At 33.7% G+C, this 21,824-nt stretch overlaps 1 protein-coding gene across 2 annotated transcripts in view; it reads left to right on the forward strand.

Annotated features, from left to right (window-relative positions):
- The window catches only part of LOC127878198 (zinc finger protein basonuclin-2-like), an 89,018-nt gene that overhangs the window by 44,252 nt on the left and 22,942 nt on the right, over window positions 1-21,824 (forward strand). For both annotated transcript variants that reach the window (XM_052424685.1, XM_052424686.1), the window contains one exon: window positions 2,541-2,643. In XM_052424685.1, coding sequence (XP_052280645.1) covers window positions 2,541-2,643 — 103 coding nt within the window. The remainder of the gene's footprint in view (window positions 1-2,540; window positions 2,644-21,824) is intronic.

Genomic DNA, 21,824 nt, shown 5'->3' on the forward strand with positions numbered 1-21,824 from the left:
AAAATAATACAATTAAAAAAATAAATATGTATTGATTCAAATTTAAATTGGAATATTATAAAGGGCTTGATAATGTAAGCCAACCAGATAAAACAAATCTGCAATATGTTTCCAAACTCTGCTTCTGTCCCATTACTGATGTTACTAATGACTTTGCCATTTGTTCTGCTTGGACCCTAAAATTGCCCCCCAGGGCTTGTGCATCTGTAACCTATTTGTTATGGATACCTCTCTTCTTCCAATGAAATGCCCCCAATGTTTTGCTTGAGTGTCAATGAAACACTTTCACACACATGTGTTCAAGTAAATTATACCATGTCCTAAAGTGTTTCTGACACCATTTGCAAAGATTGTTATGATTAATTCTATAAAAGATATTGAAATACAAACAATGTAAAACAGTGTGCTGTTATATATGAAGATATTTATTGAAATGCATGAACTTGCAAATATTTTTGGAAAAAAAGAACACAATAAAATAAAAAGCCTAACTTAATTTTAAAGCAGACAGCTCAATATTCACTTACAATATTCATAAGAACCCGCATCTTTGTTGGCATTTACTTCGGGTTTCTTACGTCTGCTTCTATGAAAGGATGACGGTGTTTTCCAATACAACATTGGTATTGGACTGTCCCACGCTTTCCTCTGGCCGTATATTCACCAAATGGGACACATCATGTTTGGAGAAACTTGTCCAATAATGTGCGGGCTCCCAAATACTAGTTCCTTCCTTCCTTCCATCCGCTGTCATATGTCATCATCCTTGAATAGTATCTTCATGTACAACTTGTCAGCATGGGCTTTCAGGATGGTAAATCGGATTTTCTTTACTTGAAATTTTTGTTGTCAAAGTTTTTGTTTCTTTGTAATGATTTAAATGATTGTGGTAATTTATTAAATGTGTAATTCTTTTGTTACTTTTAATAGCTTTCATCATAGAGATAAATTCACAATTGTATTTAATATTTTTTAGTTACAACTTATTATAAAATAAAATTGTCATGACATCTTTTATAATAACAACAAATGTTATGGATAATTGGACTGGGGGAATAATATAAAGACAATGGCTGTTAAAGGTGCAAATAATTAAAAAAATATGCACATCCAAATGTCACCCAATGGTATTATGCAACATAAGGGACACAGCTAATGGATTGACATGTGACCGGGACTGATTAGCATCCTAAAGGAGTTTCTATTGGACAGCAGGACATACTGATGCCTAGATAAATTATTAACAGGACATCTGTGAGGCCTCTTTCTCAGCAGGGGAGCGTCCAAAACTTCCTGTCATGTGGGACAGAGTCTGTGCTTGATTGATCGGGCCAGGTTGAGTGAAGTAGAGGTGCTTCTGATTGACAGTCTCACATGCTGCTGATATTTGTCAAAGAATAGTTCATCAGTCGGCAGCTGAAGTTTTTGTGTCTAATTAGTTTTAAAGGTTATTTATGATAGTGTTATTTAGTGCTGTGAGGAAATGGGATTGATGAAAACTATGTCATAGTGATGTTTGTATTACTCAGTTCTGAGTACTCATGAAAATTGTTATTAAGTTTTTAAAGTTTTAATTGAAAGCAGTTATGTACAGTTTTATTTAAATTTTCATCAAGGAGTGATTATATGTTTTTAACACATTTTCCAAATGCCAGAAAGAGTTGTTTCCATGGATTCTATTGCATGCAAGAAGGTAATTATGGGTATTGTTTCAATTGAAAAATTTCTAAACAATTCTTGTAGTAATATATGAGGATGCACATTTTAAAATAATAAATATTGTTCAAAGACAGGTTGTTTTAAGTATTTAGTAACAGCATGTTATTTATTTACAGAAATCTTAACAATAAACAATCAATTTACAGGATAAGAATGTGTGAAAATTGATTATGTTAATGTATTTCAAAGGTTAAAGGTCACACACATGTTCTTCTTGACTTCAAGGAGCTGTATGCATCATATTGGTTCCTGCTGTGGAGGGATATAAGACTAAAAATGTTTAAGTTATCAAAGAAATTTATTTTGTGAAAGCCAGATTTCATGCACATTAGTAATTGGTGCAGAGGATTAGGAGTGCATGTATGAGCTTAACCAGTCTGGAGAAATATTGTTTAATTGTGGGTAAAGTTAAACCACAGCTGGGTATTTTCAACAATAACCTGGAAGAATTTTGTTAACTACACATACATTTGATTGTTTTTGAATTTTGTAAATTTTGTATCCAAATACAGCAGCTATTGCAGGAACTTTGGAAGATATTATTTATAAAAAGTATTGTTTAATTGTTATAGGTCTGTAAATAAATTAGGAAAATAACACATGTATGAAGAAACAAAAGATACACCCTTTTTCCACTGACTCGTTATACTCAGCAGCAAAACATGGATTATTTCTCTTTGGGGTATTAGGATTACCTCCCTTTTGGGAACATGGTTGAAACTGGCCTTGGACATTCTTCTTTTCTGGAAGTGTCAAAAGTGGATCATTACCGGCGCATTCTCCAGTATATCTCATCGGCACCGCCTCGTCTGTTCTTTCAGGCAATAAGATGTACGACGCCGGGGTGCAGCTGCGAGTGTTTCCTGCCCTCCAAGCCATGCCTCCGTTCTTGTGAGTCTTGCAAACACGGATGGGTCGCGCATGGTAAGCCACTTTTCATGTAATAGTCGCGCGTTTGAAAAAATGTCTTCTCTAATGTGGTAAAAAAATGCATGCTTTATGATTAAGTTATGATGTCACTTTTTGAAATTATGCAATATTGATGCAAATGTTATAATAAATATCAATGTTTGAGTAAAAAAATATCATACTTTTTTGATGTATAAAATTCATGGCATTGTATTCTTTTTCATGAAGAAAATTGTTTTAAACAGGCATCTTATTTATAAAATGCCATATCTTTTAAAATTCTTTTACAGTTTTGTCTAGTATTATAATAACATAAAAACTCATTGATAATTATGCATTTGCACAAAATAAATCGGCGATTATTAATATTGATGTGATATTTTACAGAATGCTATTTTTATAATTCTTCTTACTTGTTTATGTTAAAAAAGGAACACTTGTGATAGATGTTGTATTATATCCGTTCTTTTATTTTATCGAACTAACAGTAAGACAATAATTTTCATACTTTAACATTTCAGATATCACTAGATAATGAAACACACTAAGGAAGATGTTTTTCATTAGAAAACCTTTTAGGAAATTTTAGTTTGTGACCGTTACTTCACGATTATGATAATTCAAAAGTTATTTTTAAATAAATTAATATTTCTGCATTACAAAGAGTATTTTCTTTTGTTTCTAAGTTTAAATAATTATTATGCATTATCGAAATAATCCCTCAGTGACCATGAACAACTTTCAAAATGTAATGAAAGTCACGATATTTTAATATTCTGTTATTGCATGATGTATATACCTGTAGTTTATTCAGTGATTCAATTTGATTCGCTCTTGATATCTAAGGTGTATCTTGCGCATACAATCTATAGTGATATCTTATGTTTATAATAGATGCTCATAAACCTTTTATTCAATTGCTTTATTGAATTTATGATCACAAAATCACCATTGGCCATTTATTCTTAAATTTGGCAATCAAAATGACATTTCTTAAGAAAATGGCGTTTGTGAAAAATATGTTTTACTTAATAAATGTTACAATTTGTTTCATTTGTAGAGAGTATATAATAATTTTATCTCACAGTAAAAATTTACCTATCAGGCCATTTAGGTTACCAATACAGCTTATTATCCCAAGTGTGTTTGAGAACTTATTTAATTCTCTATATAATAGTTGCTTCAATTTACTGTTGTGCACTTCACAATTTTTATACATAAGAACAGGTCTTAATGTTTTACGCGCTACTAATTAGTTATTATTTGGTAATATTAAAATAAATATTTCCTTGCTTGACATAAGGTTAACACAACATTTTTAGACATGCACAATTTTGTAACAAAACATTTGTATTTTTATTATGATAAGAACTATGATAATAATTTAATAATAATAATAACATCATTATTATTATTTATAATTGTGCCCAAAATTAAGCTATTGCGTTTTTTCCTTATCGTCAACCTACGTGTAGAAATGAAAATAATTGCTATCTGATGGACAGAATATTTAATACCTGCCTGAGTGAACTAATTTGTTACATTAAGAGTGATGTGCTTTTACTAGAATATACATGTTCCTTCAATGCAAATACTGCTTTTTTAGGAAATATAATTTTGTTTATGAGTATTGTCAGTCAATGTAGAAAATATCAAAATGAAATTATATAAGTGACCCAAATGCAAGTTGTATATTGTGCACCACCCCAATTGAAAGATTGGGTAGAAAGTACATTCTGGTAATAATGTATGGTCTTAACAGTATTTGATATTTATTTAATATAATATTATAATAATATTTATTACATATGTCATGTTAATTATTTTTACACTTTCCCACTCCGAAGCAAAGTGAAAATGGCTATGTGCAAACAGCACAAAACCAGAACAGCCTGGGAGTAACTCGCAGTTTGTACAGGTTTTATGCTGTTTGCTGCTCATCAGTATCTATGGGTTGGGTCAACAATGTCTTTTAAACTTGAATTTAGTAAGAAAGGCCTTGTTTTAAACTTTCTAAGGGACTACAAATGCGTCAAAATAAGTATGTACGTGGTAAAGAGTTAAAGCCCCATTACTACTCAGAATCAACAAAAATGTCATACAATATTTCGTAAAATAAAGTTGAACAATAAAAAATCAGTGTTCCTTATGGCAATTGCCGAAATTTCAACACCAGATGTGGTCTGGTAAAATAGATGTTTGTAGATACAAAATGCTCGTTTTTATTATTGTTTTGCATATTTAATTCCATTTTAATTTCCCGCAACGATATCTATTCAAACGATACATGGTACCATTTTAGTGTTCGTGTGTCGTATGAATAGATATATTCGCAAGAAATTCAAATGGAACTGTGGCACAAATAAATAATCAAAGCGCTGAAGGCACTGAAGTTGTTCGCTATTGCATAATTTAAGTCGCAACTCATTTTTCAAAATTAATTGCAATTTTTCAAAATTAATAGCAAGTTTAAAATGAACACACGCCATTCAAATTTATTAAGAGTGTGTCATAACGCACGGGTCTAGATTTGTGTGCACTTTTTATCATCTTATTTATATTATAGAGATAACTTAGACAAAATAACAACAACATGGCCCTTTTCTGAAAGCATAGAAAGCATGATGAAAATGGTAATGAGAACTGAATATAAAGACAATTTGCAATCACCATCATATTAAATGAATATTGTTGGAATATCAATTACCTATTTTACTAAGAATATAATTTCATGTTGAAAATTCCCTGTACAAAACTTTAAATTTTTGACACCATATACAATTTCAAAATATACAATAAGATAATTGATAAAAATAAATAAAAAATACATCTTCGAGCAATACTTTTTACTCGCAAATTAGGTAGTCATAAAGACAGCCCTGTTGACACGTACTTTGTTGTTTATGCATTACGTGTTACCCTTGCAGTTCACAACTCTGACCTAAACATAGGTATAAAGCACTAATGCGCTTTTTCGGCGTAGCTGTTTTACCCAGCTTTTCACCTTAAATGACTTTAACATAACGCCAGAAGACACGCGTGAATATTTTCTAATATTTCATAAGCTGATTCGAGATAAAACCTCTGAACATCATCACCGTGTCTGTGCTTAAAGCAAAGGATGTAGCACTGTTCAGTGTAAGGAATTCCAGCTACTCTCTGTATGTTCAAACGACACAAATTGTGGCCCAGTTACAATTACGCGTTAAAACCCATCTGGCAGAATTTCAAGATCAGTACTCGTTCACTATTTCATCCGGGGAAGATATAACTGACTATGGATAAACACAGTTTTGCTTTCAAGATGAGAAAACAAATTTAGGAAATAGTATAGTGTCACGATAAGAGGAAAATCGTTTATTTATCCAACCACAATGTTTGCCGTACTCAGTCAGCAAGTCTGGAAATCGTTCCTGAACGCCTTGATAGGCTGCCCTTAGTTACAAATTTGCTATTTTGAATACAATTTTGTATCGAAAAGCATTGTTCTAAAATGTGCCATTTACAATTCGCAATGAGATTTTAATGACCCTCGTTATGCGAAAATGGGTCTTATTCCAAATGCGCCCATCATATATATAGCCCATTCAGCCTGCGCATCTCTCATTCTGTTCAGGAGATACATAATGAGACCATAACACAAAGAGTGATTTTATAGCGAACAGCATTGCCTCTGACCAGACTGTGCAAATGCACATGTTGGGTTTAAGATATGCTGGCTGAAACGCATAAGACCCATTTTCGCATGACACGGCTATGAAAGTGTGATTTAAATGTGTCGAAAGAAAACTGCGTTTAAATCAAATATTAACAAGCAATATATTTCTATAGCGAAGAAATATACTCATAATAAGGCATGTGTTGACACATATGAAGTGCACTCCCGTAGTATAATTTTTATCTACTTACACTAATTTTTGGTTTGACAATGATAACACACATTTCATGTGGTGGATATGCGACTTACAAGTGAATAAAATACACAATAGTTAAACTTTTGTTTTCAGTTTATTTATTTAGAAACGTAAATTGCAAACTTTATTTCAAAGTCAGCATTTACGCCGACTACCTTTTTAAAAGATATTTCATGTTATATTTAGTTGTATTTTAATATTCGGTTTTAGTGTTTATAAAGCATTTTTGAGGTTGTCTATAGTATACCTGTAGTCATTGGTGTACTCATGTTCAACGTTTTATAAATTAAGAACTGTGAATATAAACAAGCTTAACCTTCTACTATTGCATTGTTAGCACCCGTAAATACAAAAGATCGCCGCTATCTATTGAGAACAAAAGAACGTTTCCCAGAAATTAAAAAATTTAACCCCGCTATACAAGCATGAACGAGATTACGAAACCGATGATTCTTGTTATATTTAATTGTTTTTTTTAATTTGGTTAAGCGATTATGAAGCTTTTTTGTAGTTGTCTATCGTATCCCTGAAGTTATTGTTGAACTCATGTTCAACGTTTTATAAATTTAGAATATAAACAAGCGTAACTGTATACTATTGCGTTGTTTTCCTGAATCTATTTATAGCTTCGGGTTATGAATGACCTGTACCACGTCATTAAGACCAACAGATAGTGAACTATTTTAATCATTCATAAATAATTTCTTCCGCGACACGTATAATACAAACATTGTTTAGTGATTCTTTTTTATGTAAACTCCGTTAAAAAATATTCCATTTAACACGATATGCACATAATGTTTCCATTTGTGAATGAATATAGTTGGAAAACTCAAATCTTTTGCATAAATTATACAACTCTTTCTCGCGCGGATACGGCAGGTGTGGCGGGTAGTAGGCTTTTTGTAGATAAGCCGAACCGAATTTTCAGTAATAACATTAGCTAACTAAAAACGAGCATTTTGTATCTACACAAATCTATGTAATCATACCACATCTAGCGTTGAAATTGTGGCTATTGCTATAAGGAACACTGATTGTTTAGGTGTTAACTTTATTTTACGAATTACTTTACGAAATTTTCGTTGATTTTGAGCGTTATAGAGGCTTTAATAATCCTTTGATATACAAAGTGTTAATCTTGCTAAATTATTGGAAATATGCAAATACCTATACTGAGTCTGCATACAGGCAAGTAAATTTAAAAGGAGGCTGCAATGATTTTCTTGATGGCAGCACCAAGTTGCAACATATGTCAAAATATCTGTGTTCATGTCATTCAGTTATTGCAAGCATTTAGTAACCATTACCTTTAATACATTCCTGCTCTCATTTATTGTTTAAAAGCTTCTTGCTGTCAAAATCCATATAATTTGAGTTAACGCCAACCTAGTGGTTACTGGTAATAGAAAGATGAGAATGTCCTCAATAAACATCATTCCCGAAAATTGACTGGTTTTAAGCTTCAGTTATAAAGCACGTTTAGAGATATGGTGAGTCGAGTCACCCATTGTTTATTGCTTGGGACATCACGTCATACGGCAATTTATTTACAAATACTATCCTCACTTAAATGCTTAAGAGCCATTTCTGTCCCTATATTTATAAGACAGAATCCTTACATATAAGGAACACAAAGATATAATTTGGTTGATTTGCAGTAGAGGCTCTATAATCTACGTCAGATAAATGGTGGCACAATGACAGTCCTCTTAAATACCGTGATCAATAATAAAAATCACTTCGTACACTTTTTTTTCGAAAGCTGCTTGCCTTAATTTGTAGCTTTACAACAATTTTATGGACTCACCTCTGTTATAAGAGGAATACTAAACTCATAGTTGATGTTTAAGGACAGTTAGTTGTCGCAAATCATAATAAATTCCTGTGTTTCACTCCATTTTCAGTAGGCCCTGTGTCAAGACTGTTTGATTCATCATATTTCATTGCCATGCTCAAGAATTTATGCGACAATTATTGTTTTGATGAGAAAACTGCAGGATAATCTCTAGTAGGCGCTTGCCAGGGACTGGCCATATTTTTTATGCATTTGAGGAACTGAATATTTGCAGCTGATTAAACAAATGATTGCTCTGAGAAGGACAATATTTGAGAAGAAAATTAATTATTTTCATGACTTAGAGACATTTTAAAACTTGATTTAGAACACACTATGTACAACAGCAGTCCTGAGAACACGATCTCTGAAAAAAATGGTGCAATTGTTGTCAGTAATTCGTTGTTCAATTGTGTTTTACTTTTAAAAGGAAATGCTATTTTTAAAAAGTTAACACTCAAAGGTAGCTTTCTTAAAGGGATCTTTTCACGGTTTGGTAAATTGACAAAATTAAAAAAAGTTGTTTCAGATTCGCAAATTTTCGTTTTAGTTATGATATTTGTGAGGAAACAGTATTACTGAACATTTACCATAGTCCAATATAGCCATTATATGTATCTTTTGACGATTTGAAAACCTAAAAATTATAAAGCGTTGCAATGCGAAACGATTGAATAATTTGGAGAGTTCTGTTGTCGTTTAAATTTACAAAACTACGAAGATTGCTTATATAAGGTATAAAATACTTAAACTGTGTAAACCCAGTGGAATAGCCGAGAAGACTAATGTGTTTTTAATTCAGACTAACTCCAGGACTCCGGGGGTCACTGGTTGGAGCACTGGTACCCGCTACTTTTTTTTTCTTTTTTAAATTTTATTCTTGATTTTTTACGTAAGCTTTTAAGATCCAATGTTTACATTTATCAATATAAAGCATTTAATGACAAAAAAATATGCCAACATCTGTGAAAAGGCCCCTTTAAGTTTGCAATATACTTTGCGCAAATAGTTTACATTCTATAATATTGAACAAAAGCATGGAACTACACTACAAATAACATCTTATTTTCAACATGTTCGGGCAGTTTGATACTGCTGCTCTCATCAGACATTTAAAACCTCTTTTGATAAATTTAAACGATAAAGTTCATATCATGTGTGACAAACAATTGCTTTTGTAAATGAAAATATCCATTCCTAGGGGACACAAGACACGCTACAGATAATCAGATTTTCCGCTCACTTGCACAAAGACAAACTGAAAATCAAAGTTCCCATTTGTTGTCATCAAGAAACAGTGGATGTGAAAAATGGTTGTGACGCAGTGCTCTTTTGTCTGCTAAATTGTCTGTGGATCAATTCCACAAGTGTCTATAGAAATCCATCATTTGTCAACGGTATTTGTATCGGTTTCCATATTAAGCCAAATACAATTAAAATTGTCAATACTTATGTCTCAGAATCATATCCCTGTCTCAATATTGTGCGACAGTTAAATTATTGTCCAGCGATGCTAACACAACCCTAATTTCCTTTTGCAAATTGTCTCAGATGATTGCTAAAGATTGTTTATCAAACTGAGGTGACACGTTATTTTTGTTGGTGGTCATGCTTCCAGATTAAGTTTGCCTAAGACAGTTTGTTAATACTAGTTGAGGAAATTTCATTTGTTTTGTAGAATTTATTGGTCAATGGCATGCTATGTGATGACTGTGGTGCCAAGGGGATTTGGTAAAAGTGAATGAAACCAGGCAAGGTATCAAAGGACTTCTGAAATGGAACCAGCCACACAATCTTTGACATTTAAAGACAATGTTCTTTCTGTTAACAAGTTTTGCATTTTTACCATGGGGCAGCAATAGGGATTCTCCTTTTAATACAAACAATAAAACTGATTTTATGGCTTTATTGGGTGATTTCTTTAAAATTTCAAATTGAATTATTATGCAAACATTGGCACTGTGTTTTGTTGTTGGGGCACTATTATATTTCCAAAAAGTGATTTTTAAAGGACAAGGATGCTTTTTTTTTCAACCAAAAAAACTGTGCAATATATTTAAAAGTCTTAAAAGTCTTGTTAGAGGTAAAACACAACACAGCTATATTTTATTGGTATGTAAAAGGGATTCGTTCACAGTTTGGTAAAATGATAATTTTAAAAATAATTGTCATATATCCAAAACAATGTATGCAATATATATGCATTTATTGTGCATAATATACAAGCAAAATAACACTCTTGACTGACCAATTATGTACAGGGGTTATGTTTTGCGGAGCAATATGAAAGTCTGAGTGGTCCAGTGGTAACGGGGTGTTTTGTGCTTTCTGAGGCAATATTTGTATTTCACCTTTTTTGCTATGATAACTATTTAAGACTTAAAAACTTTATACATTTGTAAGCAAAAATAATAAATGACATTTTTCAAACATAGTCAAGTCTGTGAGAAAGTCCCTTAAATGTTTCTTTGCTTTACAGCTGAGTGGAACCATTGCCTAAATATTGATGCTCGTTGGTATGTGATAAATGCACTGGCCATCTGATGACAGCAGCATCATCAATTACAAGGCTGCCTGGCCAATTATATTTGTCTTGTCCCTACTACCCTCTATCAATGTATCATATAATGATTCGTCATCTGGCTAAAATCGTCCTAGCAGAAATGTCTCAAAACGTTGTTGGCCAGGCCTATTTGTAATCAAGTGATGTTCTTGTGACATATTGGTACCCAGCGCTAATCATAACAGCCAAACATTGGCCATATTACAGACAGTTTGACAGACTCATTAGCGACAGGGAGTTTGGGCCATATTTGTATTTTATTTGATCACAGTTGGATAATCCTGGATAACTCCCTTCGCCGCAATCTGCCAGTCATCCTTTCATCCATATTCATCCATTTTGGTGTTTTCAGTGTCAGATATATATCATGGGCTAATGTCACTGATGAGTGAGATTGGCTGGATTTGAGTCATTTGACAAATTTGTTAAAATTGGACTTGTTTATTTGAATACTTTATGGCTTTTGATTATTTGTAAAGGATGGAACATGCTGTAATTCATCAATGGATTATGTTAGATCTATTTTTATTGAATTACTTATTGTCATTACAATACTCTTTGACAATGTATTCCAAAACATTTTATTTAATATTTTATACGAAGTGCTACTTTATAAAATATTTGTTTAAATGACAGTAATGAATATAAGCATTTTTGTACTAAGTGTTCTTTACATTCGGCGCTAATAACAATCTTCAATTAAGAAATCCCTAATCATCGAAAGATATGGCTTCTAACAAAATCAAAAAAGAAAAAATGTTTTTGGAAATTCTGTCGATATTAACAATGTATATATTTTAATTGTTAATTATATTTTCTCTGCTAAATGATAAATGGTGTTAAATTAAAATCACCTGGTGAATTCCTGATGGTTATGAAGGTTTATACTTGGCAGATAGTGTCTCTGTTAAAATGACTTTACAGTTCTTGCAAAGTATTGGAGAAAGTGGAATCACAGACACATACTTGTCAAACTCAATTATAGCAGGGTCCAATCTTTACCTACAACAAGAAATATCTTTTAAAAAGATATACGGCGTTGATTGTGGTATGAGTTTGTGAAAGGTAAAGAGTTCTAAAAATGAGACCAAGGATAGTGAATGTCTTTTTCTGTGCAGTTCTTAGCTGGATCACACGCAATACGGGATGGTACGCGGAGTTTTCGCGGCTTATTTTACATAATTACATATTGCTGGTCATAAACCTATAGATACAAAACAGAAAACCAAATGAAGAATGGAAGTGAAATTTAAACATATGAGTCAACCGGCCACACGCGAAGTATCCGTACATATTTTAAATATTTATACGCGCGTTCTTCGAACAAACCTGTTTTAGTGGTTTGTCGGGCATTGCTTTTTGATTCGATTATTAACAGTATCGAGAATCATCGCGCTCATGCTTAATACATTAGGCAATATGGTGGAATAATTCTTGTTAAATTAATTAAAAATAATATTTATCATGGTATTGTTGAAAACACATAAAGACTCTATTATTGACATTCCATAATTATATCGCTGAATATCTTCATTTAACATCTTTTGTGGTCTAAAGAAAATCTCAGTTCACCTAGTTCACGGATAGGGTCTATATTATATAACAAACTGGCCACGAACTCAGGTCAGCACATAAGCGTCTTCGGACGCAGCGATGACCTGTAAATAAACCCTGATAACTCGCGGGTTGAAATGCAATTCATTAAAGTGAGGCCACGCTTCCACTGCTTTTTATACTTTTACATGTTAACATGTTGATAGGAATATGAAAGTCAGTACTAAAATGAGAACATAGCCTTTAAGTAAAAACGCTGTTGCCTCTGAAAATAAAAGGTGGACGCACAAACTGTATTGCTGTCGAGATTGAGTGTAAAATTGTTCTATCTATTAAGCCTTTTCATTAGAGATAAAATTGTTTCATGCTGAACACGCAGTAAAACAGTATTACAAAGACGCGGACATGTTTCCAATGTTCTGATGGTATGCTCATATCAGCCTATGGGATAACTGAAGTGTATTCATTCTGAACTAGCCGCGGGAAATTTTATTTGAATTTTATTGGACAGTTACAAAGGTCAGGTAAGGTGAAAAGCTGGCGTATACAGCTAACGCCGAAAAATTTATAACATGTGCAGGGATGTGTTAAAAATTTCTATCAGGAAGTCCTAATTATGTTTACATTTGGTTGCCTTGGCAACTGGCCATCCAGTGGTACAGGTAAACATCTCCAGTATTTGTCCCAGGCTGAAGATATTTGCCATTTTATCAGCTTGATAAAAGACATCTTCTGTATTTTCCAAACCAATAGAGACTTGTCTGCTGATCGAAAAAGATTCAGAAGCTGATAGAATTGTGCTATAGCTTTGCTTTGGTCTTTACATAATCTGATAAAAGAATTTAAACATCAGCCTTTGATGCAAGAATATTTTTTTGTAAATATTCTTTAAATTGTTGAATATCTACCTTAACTTAAATGCAATTGGATTAAATTGTATCTTATGAAATTATTGTCTTAGTTGCAAAAGCCATGAAATGAAAGAAAAATGTTTCTTTATATTGATAAAATTTATATATAATCTATGAACATTTAATTGCTCCTTTTAATCAATATATAAATTAGATCATGTTGTTGGGCAGAGATAGACAGCTGCAACCAACACAGTTCCCTGGTGACTGCTGATGTTTGCTTATCACTCTTGCCAGGTCGTTTGGCAGTCTCTGAGATGTGCAAAATCTGCCTTGTCATGCTGCTATATTGTTCCCTACCCCACCCACCCCACTCACACACACCTGACATTCTCTTGAGGTGCTGGTGCTGAATGATATTTCCAGGATGTTCCTGTTCAGTTTGAGTTATAATTAATTAATGCAAGTCTGGCAGTGTATGTTTTCAAGGAATAACTTTTCTATATAAAAGTGAAAAAATGCATGTCTTGCTCTAAAATATGTCCACAATTTTAGCCATAATATGGCTATCTGCATTCTCCATTAACATCAGTCAAATGTAGTGCATGTCATCTAAGTGTTAAATGTACTCTTGCCTGATAAGCCAAGATTATGGACAGCAGATGTATGTGACTGCACCAGTGTGTAATGAAGCTTTAACACATGCTCTCAGTCCTTGATGTGGTATCTCTCTGCTTCCTCAGAGATAATCAGGGCCATGCATCTCAGTAGATGTAGTGAGACTGGGAACATGATAAGCCCCGCCTGTCCTGGATGTACCTGCTGGCATTGCTTCCGGCTTTTAAACATGATGTTCCATAACATTGGCATTCAGATGTTACCATATCCCTTTTGAATTTGATTTCACTCACCTAAAGCATCCCCATGGTGTCAGAAATATGAAGCATTTATATGACACTAACATGTGACCGATAAAATTTACTGTCAAGCACCATTATTTAAACATGTTTTCTGCAATTGCTTCATTGGCATATGTGCCATAATATTTGTGAAGATTGACAAATTATTGATGGAAAAGTGGTGTTATTCATTTGCTAAATGTGCTAATATTACAAATTGATATTTTCGCAATGCACATTGGTGTGATCAGGCTGATTTGACTGTCATGTCATAAATTTTTGCACCACATTCCTAAACCTTGATCCATAATATTTTACAGAATTTCCATAATTCTGTCAGAATAATACTTCATCACCCCTATTTTGGAGGCTTGTCTCGATAATGTCCTGTTTGAATGATTCTACTTGAATGATACAAAGTGACCCCATACCATTGGCTGTCATATTGGCATAAATGACTTTCGATTTTGCTCTAAAGACACCCGTTAGCAAAAGATTCCCGGGACATAGGCATGACAAATTTTCAAATTGAAGACATTGTTGGACTATTCCTTAGAATGGACTTATCATCTTCCTGTAAAACATTGACAAAGGCCTTCCTATTAGGAAGTACATGACAAATTGGTTCAGAGATAATTCAAAACAGATAAATTTGTATCATAATAGCGTTTTATGGTGAACAATCTCAGAGGGCTCGTTTAGTGAGGGACGGAAGTCAATTGTCATGGCGAGGGCCATTACTTTAAAGCATTGAATTTCGCCCACAAATTGCCTATTGGGATACTTGTACAACAAATTAGTATTAGCTTCACTTGTTTGCCCCTGTCCTGTGCAACATCAATGGAATTCAATTGACACGGGTGACATATTAGCTGTACTCGGAATAATTCACTGTAACTTGATTGGAACCCCTATTGAAATCAATTGGTTATGGAACAATATCTCTCTGAGGATGCTCTTTGAAGCATGTCCTTTATTTATATAAGAGATATGTGGCTTTTGACTTTGTAATTTTTGTTGCCATAAACTTCAGACAGATTTTTGTTTGAAAGTATGTATCATAAATAATTATTACAATATCAATAACGGCTTAACGGCTCTAGAATTGCAAGTTATCTGCATTTGTATTATTTATATCCTTATTAACAATCACAATCAGGACTTTTAATGGTTTAAAATTGACTAAATGTTTAATGCCCTCAAAAGTCATATGCTTATAATGAATGGCAGAAAAAAAGCTCCCAGAAGTTGAATATGAACTTTCGGTTATTTTGTATTTGCAAAAATGTGAGGAAATTTCCAAGAGTGGCTTATTGGAAATGACTTTAAATCATGCAAGACACGTATTCGATACCACCCCTGTAATAATCTTAAATCGTTTGTGTCACATGCTAATAATTCAATCAACAAGATAATAGAAGACTCTAAAATCTGAAGTATTTTTGAATTTATGCTGGCTTTTTGGCAGATTTGTGTATTGCAATCTGTGAAAGCATATACTTTTCAAGTTCACAAAAGTTGTGCCTATCTCGCAGCTGACATTTACAGGAGAAAGACCCACAAAGCTGTATAAATCTTCCAGTTCCTGAAACCCACACTTCAGATGTAATGGGTTTCAGTGGTGTTTAGCCATATTGTAAATCACTCACATCCCCTACCTGTAAACCATTTGAACAACAGACAGAAATTTGTCAATTGCCTCTGTCATTTTGGTCTCTGAAAATTTCTGTTAATTTCTTAACCAGGTTCTTACTCTCTCTGCCCCCTCCCCACAAAAAGCAAAAAAAAGCCTCCACATTTTGCCTTCTTGGCTTCTGTTTTGTAAAATAATTGGATATTTCAATTCAGGATTGTTAATGAGTTCTTAATTGTGCAGCGTTATAATAAGTTTATACCAAACACATATTTAGTGGCTAGAATATGTAGTAAAATGGATGCATGCCAGAAGGTGATTGATTTTTTTTTAAATTAACCAAAACTTACATGAATTCTACAGTTATATATTGGAGTTTGTTCTATGTAAGAAAGCAAACCCAGAAAAACTATCACACCTTTGCATGACTTTGTCTTGTCATCAGAGGAATTGTTCACAAGTATGTCAAGTAAGTGCAGTTCAATACACACATGGTATGAAGACTGTTTGAATTAGTAGATATTTTTCACTGAAATATTTGACTTCATACTGGTCAGAACATCCTGAGACAGCTGTCAGCGGGGGGGGGGGGGGGGGGGGGGGGGAATCATCCATAGGGTTGCTATAAGTGGTTGTTAACAGTGGCATTTTGTTTCCCCTATCTTATATTGTGAACACCTCTTTCCCAACTTCTAAGAGGCTCAGACACACTTTGTAAGGACCCTCTACAGACAATGGGCCTCTGTGTCATGTAGGCAGGTCTATCACAGCCCCACACCACAGCAGCCCAGGACAACCATAACATCTGATCCTGCAACTCTTTGATTTCCCTCAGAATGTGGCTCTTTGAATTTTAGATTATTATTTTTTAAAGCTGTTTGTTTTGAATAATTACTTGTATTTGATTAGTCTGTTATTTTAATACAAGGCTCAGGGTGCTTTGTTGAAATGTCCTTTGTTTGGTGAAATTTCAATTACTTATCACATAATAAATGTCCAAGGTGCAATGTATCTTCAAACATTTTGTTTAAAGGCATAAAGGGATTGAAGTTTATAGATGCTTTTCTCACCATTTCCAATACAACAGTTCTTGGCTGATGTTACACAAGACAGCAACTTGTTGCAAATTGTGCACCGTTTGCAACAGATGAAGAGCTATCTAGAAATCAGCATTTACACTGGGTGCCACTAAATGGCTGTAACCTGATGATCACTTGTGCCTGAAGCACCTTTTGATTCTTGTAGACCTATCTACTGCCATGTGAAACCAGCAAGGGTGATACTTATCAGTCACATAAATTCTAGCAGAAGATATCAATCTTTTGATGTCATTTCTTGGAGGGATGTTGGCCAATTTTCATTGGCTGTAGGAGATAGGATACATATCTGCCTCAGTGTGGAACTTCAGCTGGCAGTGATGTCTAACTGTGCACCTGTCCCATGGAAATAAATAAATAAACTTAATGCTGATATTCTTTTTGGCTTCAATAATGTGGAGTTATTGTGTATCCCTTTAAATGTTTTTCTTCGAAACACAGTTATTGAGTTTTGTTAGATATTCATTGGAAGATTATTACGTCACATTAAAATTATTCAATAAATATTATGCATCTGTTGAAAGTCTCAAGTCTTTCTACCTTAAGCCTTAATAATAGCTTTAACTGTTAATGAATAATGAAATATTTTGCTATATTCATATTGCAACTAGCAAACTTTTTATGTAAAATCGTGACCAGGTCCCAGCACTCATACAATAGTCCTTAAACAGACATCACCTGTGGGACTTTCTGAAAATGTCATTAGCTAGATAATAGAAATGCTATAATGTCTGATAAATTTGGCAGGAATGTCCCAGGTTTGAAGTTGAAGCCAGCTTTCTGGTGTCATGGGACTGCCAAACATTCACAACATAATATAGTTAGCCTATCTTATCCCCTGGGCCTCATCAGCCATCATCATGCTGCGTTTGATCTTTTTGTTAAATGATATTGTCACCAGGATATCGCAGTGAATTTGCATAATAGGCATTAGGAGATAGGCAACAGTTTTATGACAAATGTTTGCTTCAGAATCGGTTTATATTGTCCCGCACGTTGCTGTTATTGTCACAGATACTGTCTCCTCACTTTGTCCAATTCTCCCCTGGTGAATTTGCATAAAAGGCCGCAGAATATAAAACATTTTATGATGCACCATTATTGTCTTTGTTTGGGTAACTGTCTTCTGTCATTTTCTGTGGCCAAAAGACATTTTATGATGATGTTACTTTTCATGTTGTGGAATAAAACCAATATCACTTTATTCTTTTTGTGCGATGTAGGCATTATATGTTACGATGCCATGTACCAAAAAGCACGCTTCAAATGAGATACTGATGGGAACTAAAAGGTTGTTTCAGTCTCAAAGAAAATTGTGGTACTGTAGTTGAGATTTTATTTTACTAAGTAAATATTATGGTAAGCGGGAGGAGTTGAACGATGGGTATAAAATGTTCAGAAAATAATGGTAATAATACCTTAAATAACAAATTAAGTTTTGCAATTTTAAAGTTATTAATCAATAGACTGTTCAACTCATTATTAAAAAAATATAAGAAAAACATCAGAAAAACTTAGTACTATGTCCTAAGGTATGGGCAGTTTTTTCTGAGGCTGACAATTGTCAAGTGTATGTGTTTGCTTGGATCATGTGGGCATGTAACGTAACACATTGGTTAAAATGGGTCGATCTGACATGAACAGTTCAAACCTAAAAGCGCAAGGTACAATCAATAAAATTGACTCTTTCAGTGCTGGAGACCGAATTTTGAAGGCCTTTGCAAACAGTTTGGATCCAGATGAGACCACAGAATGTGGCGTCTCATCAGGATCCAAACTGTTTGCTATTCTGATAGTATTCTTTGAAAAAAATTGAAGAAAATGCTACTTTTTGAAATTCAGCAGACGACATTTTAGCAGACGACAAATTTCCCAGCATGCAAAGGGTTTAATAAAGCTAAAGACCAAACAAAAGTTGACCCATTACATAACAAAATGTTACGATATTGAAGGCCATCTCTGTGAGTAACTTGGTTGTCATGGATACAAATGTTACGATATTGTAGGCCATCTCTATGAGTAACTTGTTTGTCGTGGATACCTGATCCAAGGGTAACCATGTAGTATAAAAAGAGAGTCAAATTTTGTTTTAGACAGATTCGGCTAGACTTGAAAGATAGATTCTGTGAGATATTTAGATTTTCCGCCGAATTTATAAATTATATTTTCAAATTGTGAAAATTTGTATAAAATTTATTAACATCGAATTATTACTATGACAATATTATATAGACAGAAATAAATTTGAAACAACGTTATTAAAGTCACATTGTGAATCATATCCATTGTATTGCCGTCACGAATAACGCTACAGTCATGCTAGCATCCAAGCTTTGCCAGACTGCTCCTTTGTTATTAATTTAAATTTTACCACTAATGACCACCATCATAAAATGTTGTGTTTTTGTAACAACCATCTTGCTACCGAAGAGGTGATGGTTAAACTGTCCACGTACAACCATCTTGCTTCCGAAGAGGTGATGGTTAAACTGTCCACGTAGACTGGAACCCATGAATGCAGAAATTGGGTTGTCCCTGAGTAGCTTGTGCTGAATACTTTACACATGTGCATTAAAGCTGGTTTTGGCAGAGCAGGACTTATTTCTATGTATTATACAATTATTTCAAGTACATTCCTTGCAATTTTGTATGCCATAATGCATATTTATTAAAATTTATTATATTCCGTTTTTAAACCCCCTTATTGTTTTTTAGGTTTCTTATTTTCAGTTGACAATTTTTCAGGCACTTCGTAAATTTTTTATTTATCACTGAGCCTTACTTATATGTCACTTTGATGTCAAAATAATTCAACCTATCACCATTTTGTTGCTAATATAAGTATATTTCTTTACTCCAAGCAATTCAATCTGATGTGTATGGTAAGTTCAACATTGTCAATGTCACTAGTTAGTTTTCATATTTATTTCAGTTTTAGTTAACCATTGTGTCCTAAATGTAGTATTACTGTGGTGGGTTACTGCTTTATGAGTCTGTGGGAGGTAGGAGCACTTGCTAGATTTTATTTGATGGTTGTCATGGTTGTCAACCTTCAGCAAGAGTCCTGAGAAAGATGTTAATAACAAATACATTGTACAGACGTCTGCCCCCAGTTTTGTGTAAAATTGACCATTCGCCAGTTGTCAATCAAACTGGCAGATCAACCAATCAGATAGTTTGACAAAAAAAGAATGTAGGTGTTACATAATAAATGTTTTGAGGGACACAGGGTGAAATGATCCTTATTTTGGCAACTGGTCATTTCAAGAATCTGCAGCTTTGACTGGCTTGCTTTCACTGTTTGAAAATCTGTACAATTGTATGCTTACTTAGGTACTCAACTTCATAAAAGTTTTTAAATTATTTTGTTAATTGGGCGTAACAATGTATTGATTGCCTTGTATGTTAAAATGCACCAGTCCACAAAGACAATATAGAACAACAAGCAGCTTAAACAAGCTCTTTCAAGGTTGCCTTATTACCTGCACAAAAGCAAAGTTTTTTAAGTATTTTGAAACAAGTCCCGGAATTTAAGATTTTGTCAAAGGATTACCATGGTAATCCAGTTCTTTTCGAACACATTTTAATTGTACCTGGAAGATCACACATGAAAGTAACTTAATCAGGTCTTCAATATGTTTATGAGCTTCAAGCCTATTCATCAAACAGGAAGAAGAATTTTAATTAGCAGTAAGTTTTTGTTAGGCAAATTAATTCAATTAATATCGACCATTAATGTTTGCCAGTTATGTTTTGAACATGAGGCAGGATTATTTTGGTTTTACTTCCGCTAATAACTGTCTTTTACTGTAGCTTTTGTGACTAAAAACAAGCAGCTTTGCACTAAGATCCACTCAGGTGTTAACTGTTAACACTGCAACAAAGTGTTAGATGGCAATGCGGAAATGTGGCTTGGAAGATGCCACCATTACCCACTGAGAGGGACCTGATCAACACCATTAGCATTGCACAAATTGCTTAAAATATTTTAGGCACATATTGGATGCTCCATTTATATTGCTAATTGATTAACTACATTTGTGCATTTTGGCACCCAGGACAGGTTTTAATTTGCTGAACACAACAAATTGATCTCATACCGTTTACATCCCATAACATTATTATTAACGGTCCTTTATGATTCCTGTTTTCAATATATTTGTTAAATGTATTTTACGACCATACGCTTTTCATTCACCCTTTTATTTTATCTATGGAAAAAAGCTCGAGGGATTTAAGGGATGTACCTCCAATTAGTGAGCGTCTCAGGCAGGGATGAATCCTCATGTCCTCACCATCATAAAGATTTAGGGAGGTCTCTTTGATTGGAAAACTTGCAAGAGCATACTTAGTGCGTTGTGTTTCGAATTAAGATTGGTGCCTGGAGTCTGTAAAGTTTTACAGTAAGACAACATCTTTAAAGTTTAGTTAGGTTTACTTCTTTTTATGAGGACACCAGATTTTATGCCCCTATTAATGACTGGGACATACAGATTCGTCCAGACTAATAAGTTTATCTGTCTGTCCATTTTTTTGGTCGCATAACTCTAAGTATTGGTGCTTAAGGGATGAAACTTTGCAAATATATTAACCAGCATGTGTACTTTTGCTCCTCCACATTTTGGTTTAGATCTTTTTGACATAAAGAAGTTACGACCCCCATTTTTTTGCAAAAATTACATGTTTAACTCATATAGCACAAACTAAAAAGTATTGCTGCTAAAGTGCTGAATCTTCGCACACATATTAATCTTGCCTACATGTGAACATGTGCACATCAATATTTTGGTTCACATGTTTAAGACTCATGGAATTAGGGCCCCTTCTTATGTGAAACAATTACATTTT

Source organism: Dreissena polymorpha, chromosome 4 (genome assembly GCF_020536995.1).
Source record: "Dreissena polymorpha isolate Duluth1 chromosome 4, UMN_Dpol_1.0, whole genome shotgun sequence".
NCBI lineage: Eukaryota > Metazoa > Mollusca > Bivalvia > Myida > Dreissenidae > Dreissena > Dreissena polymorpha.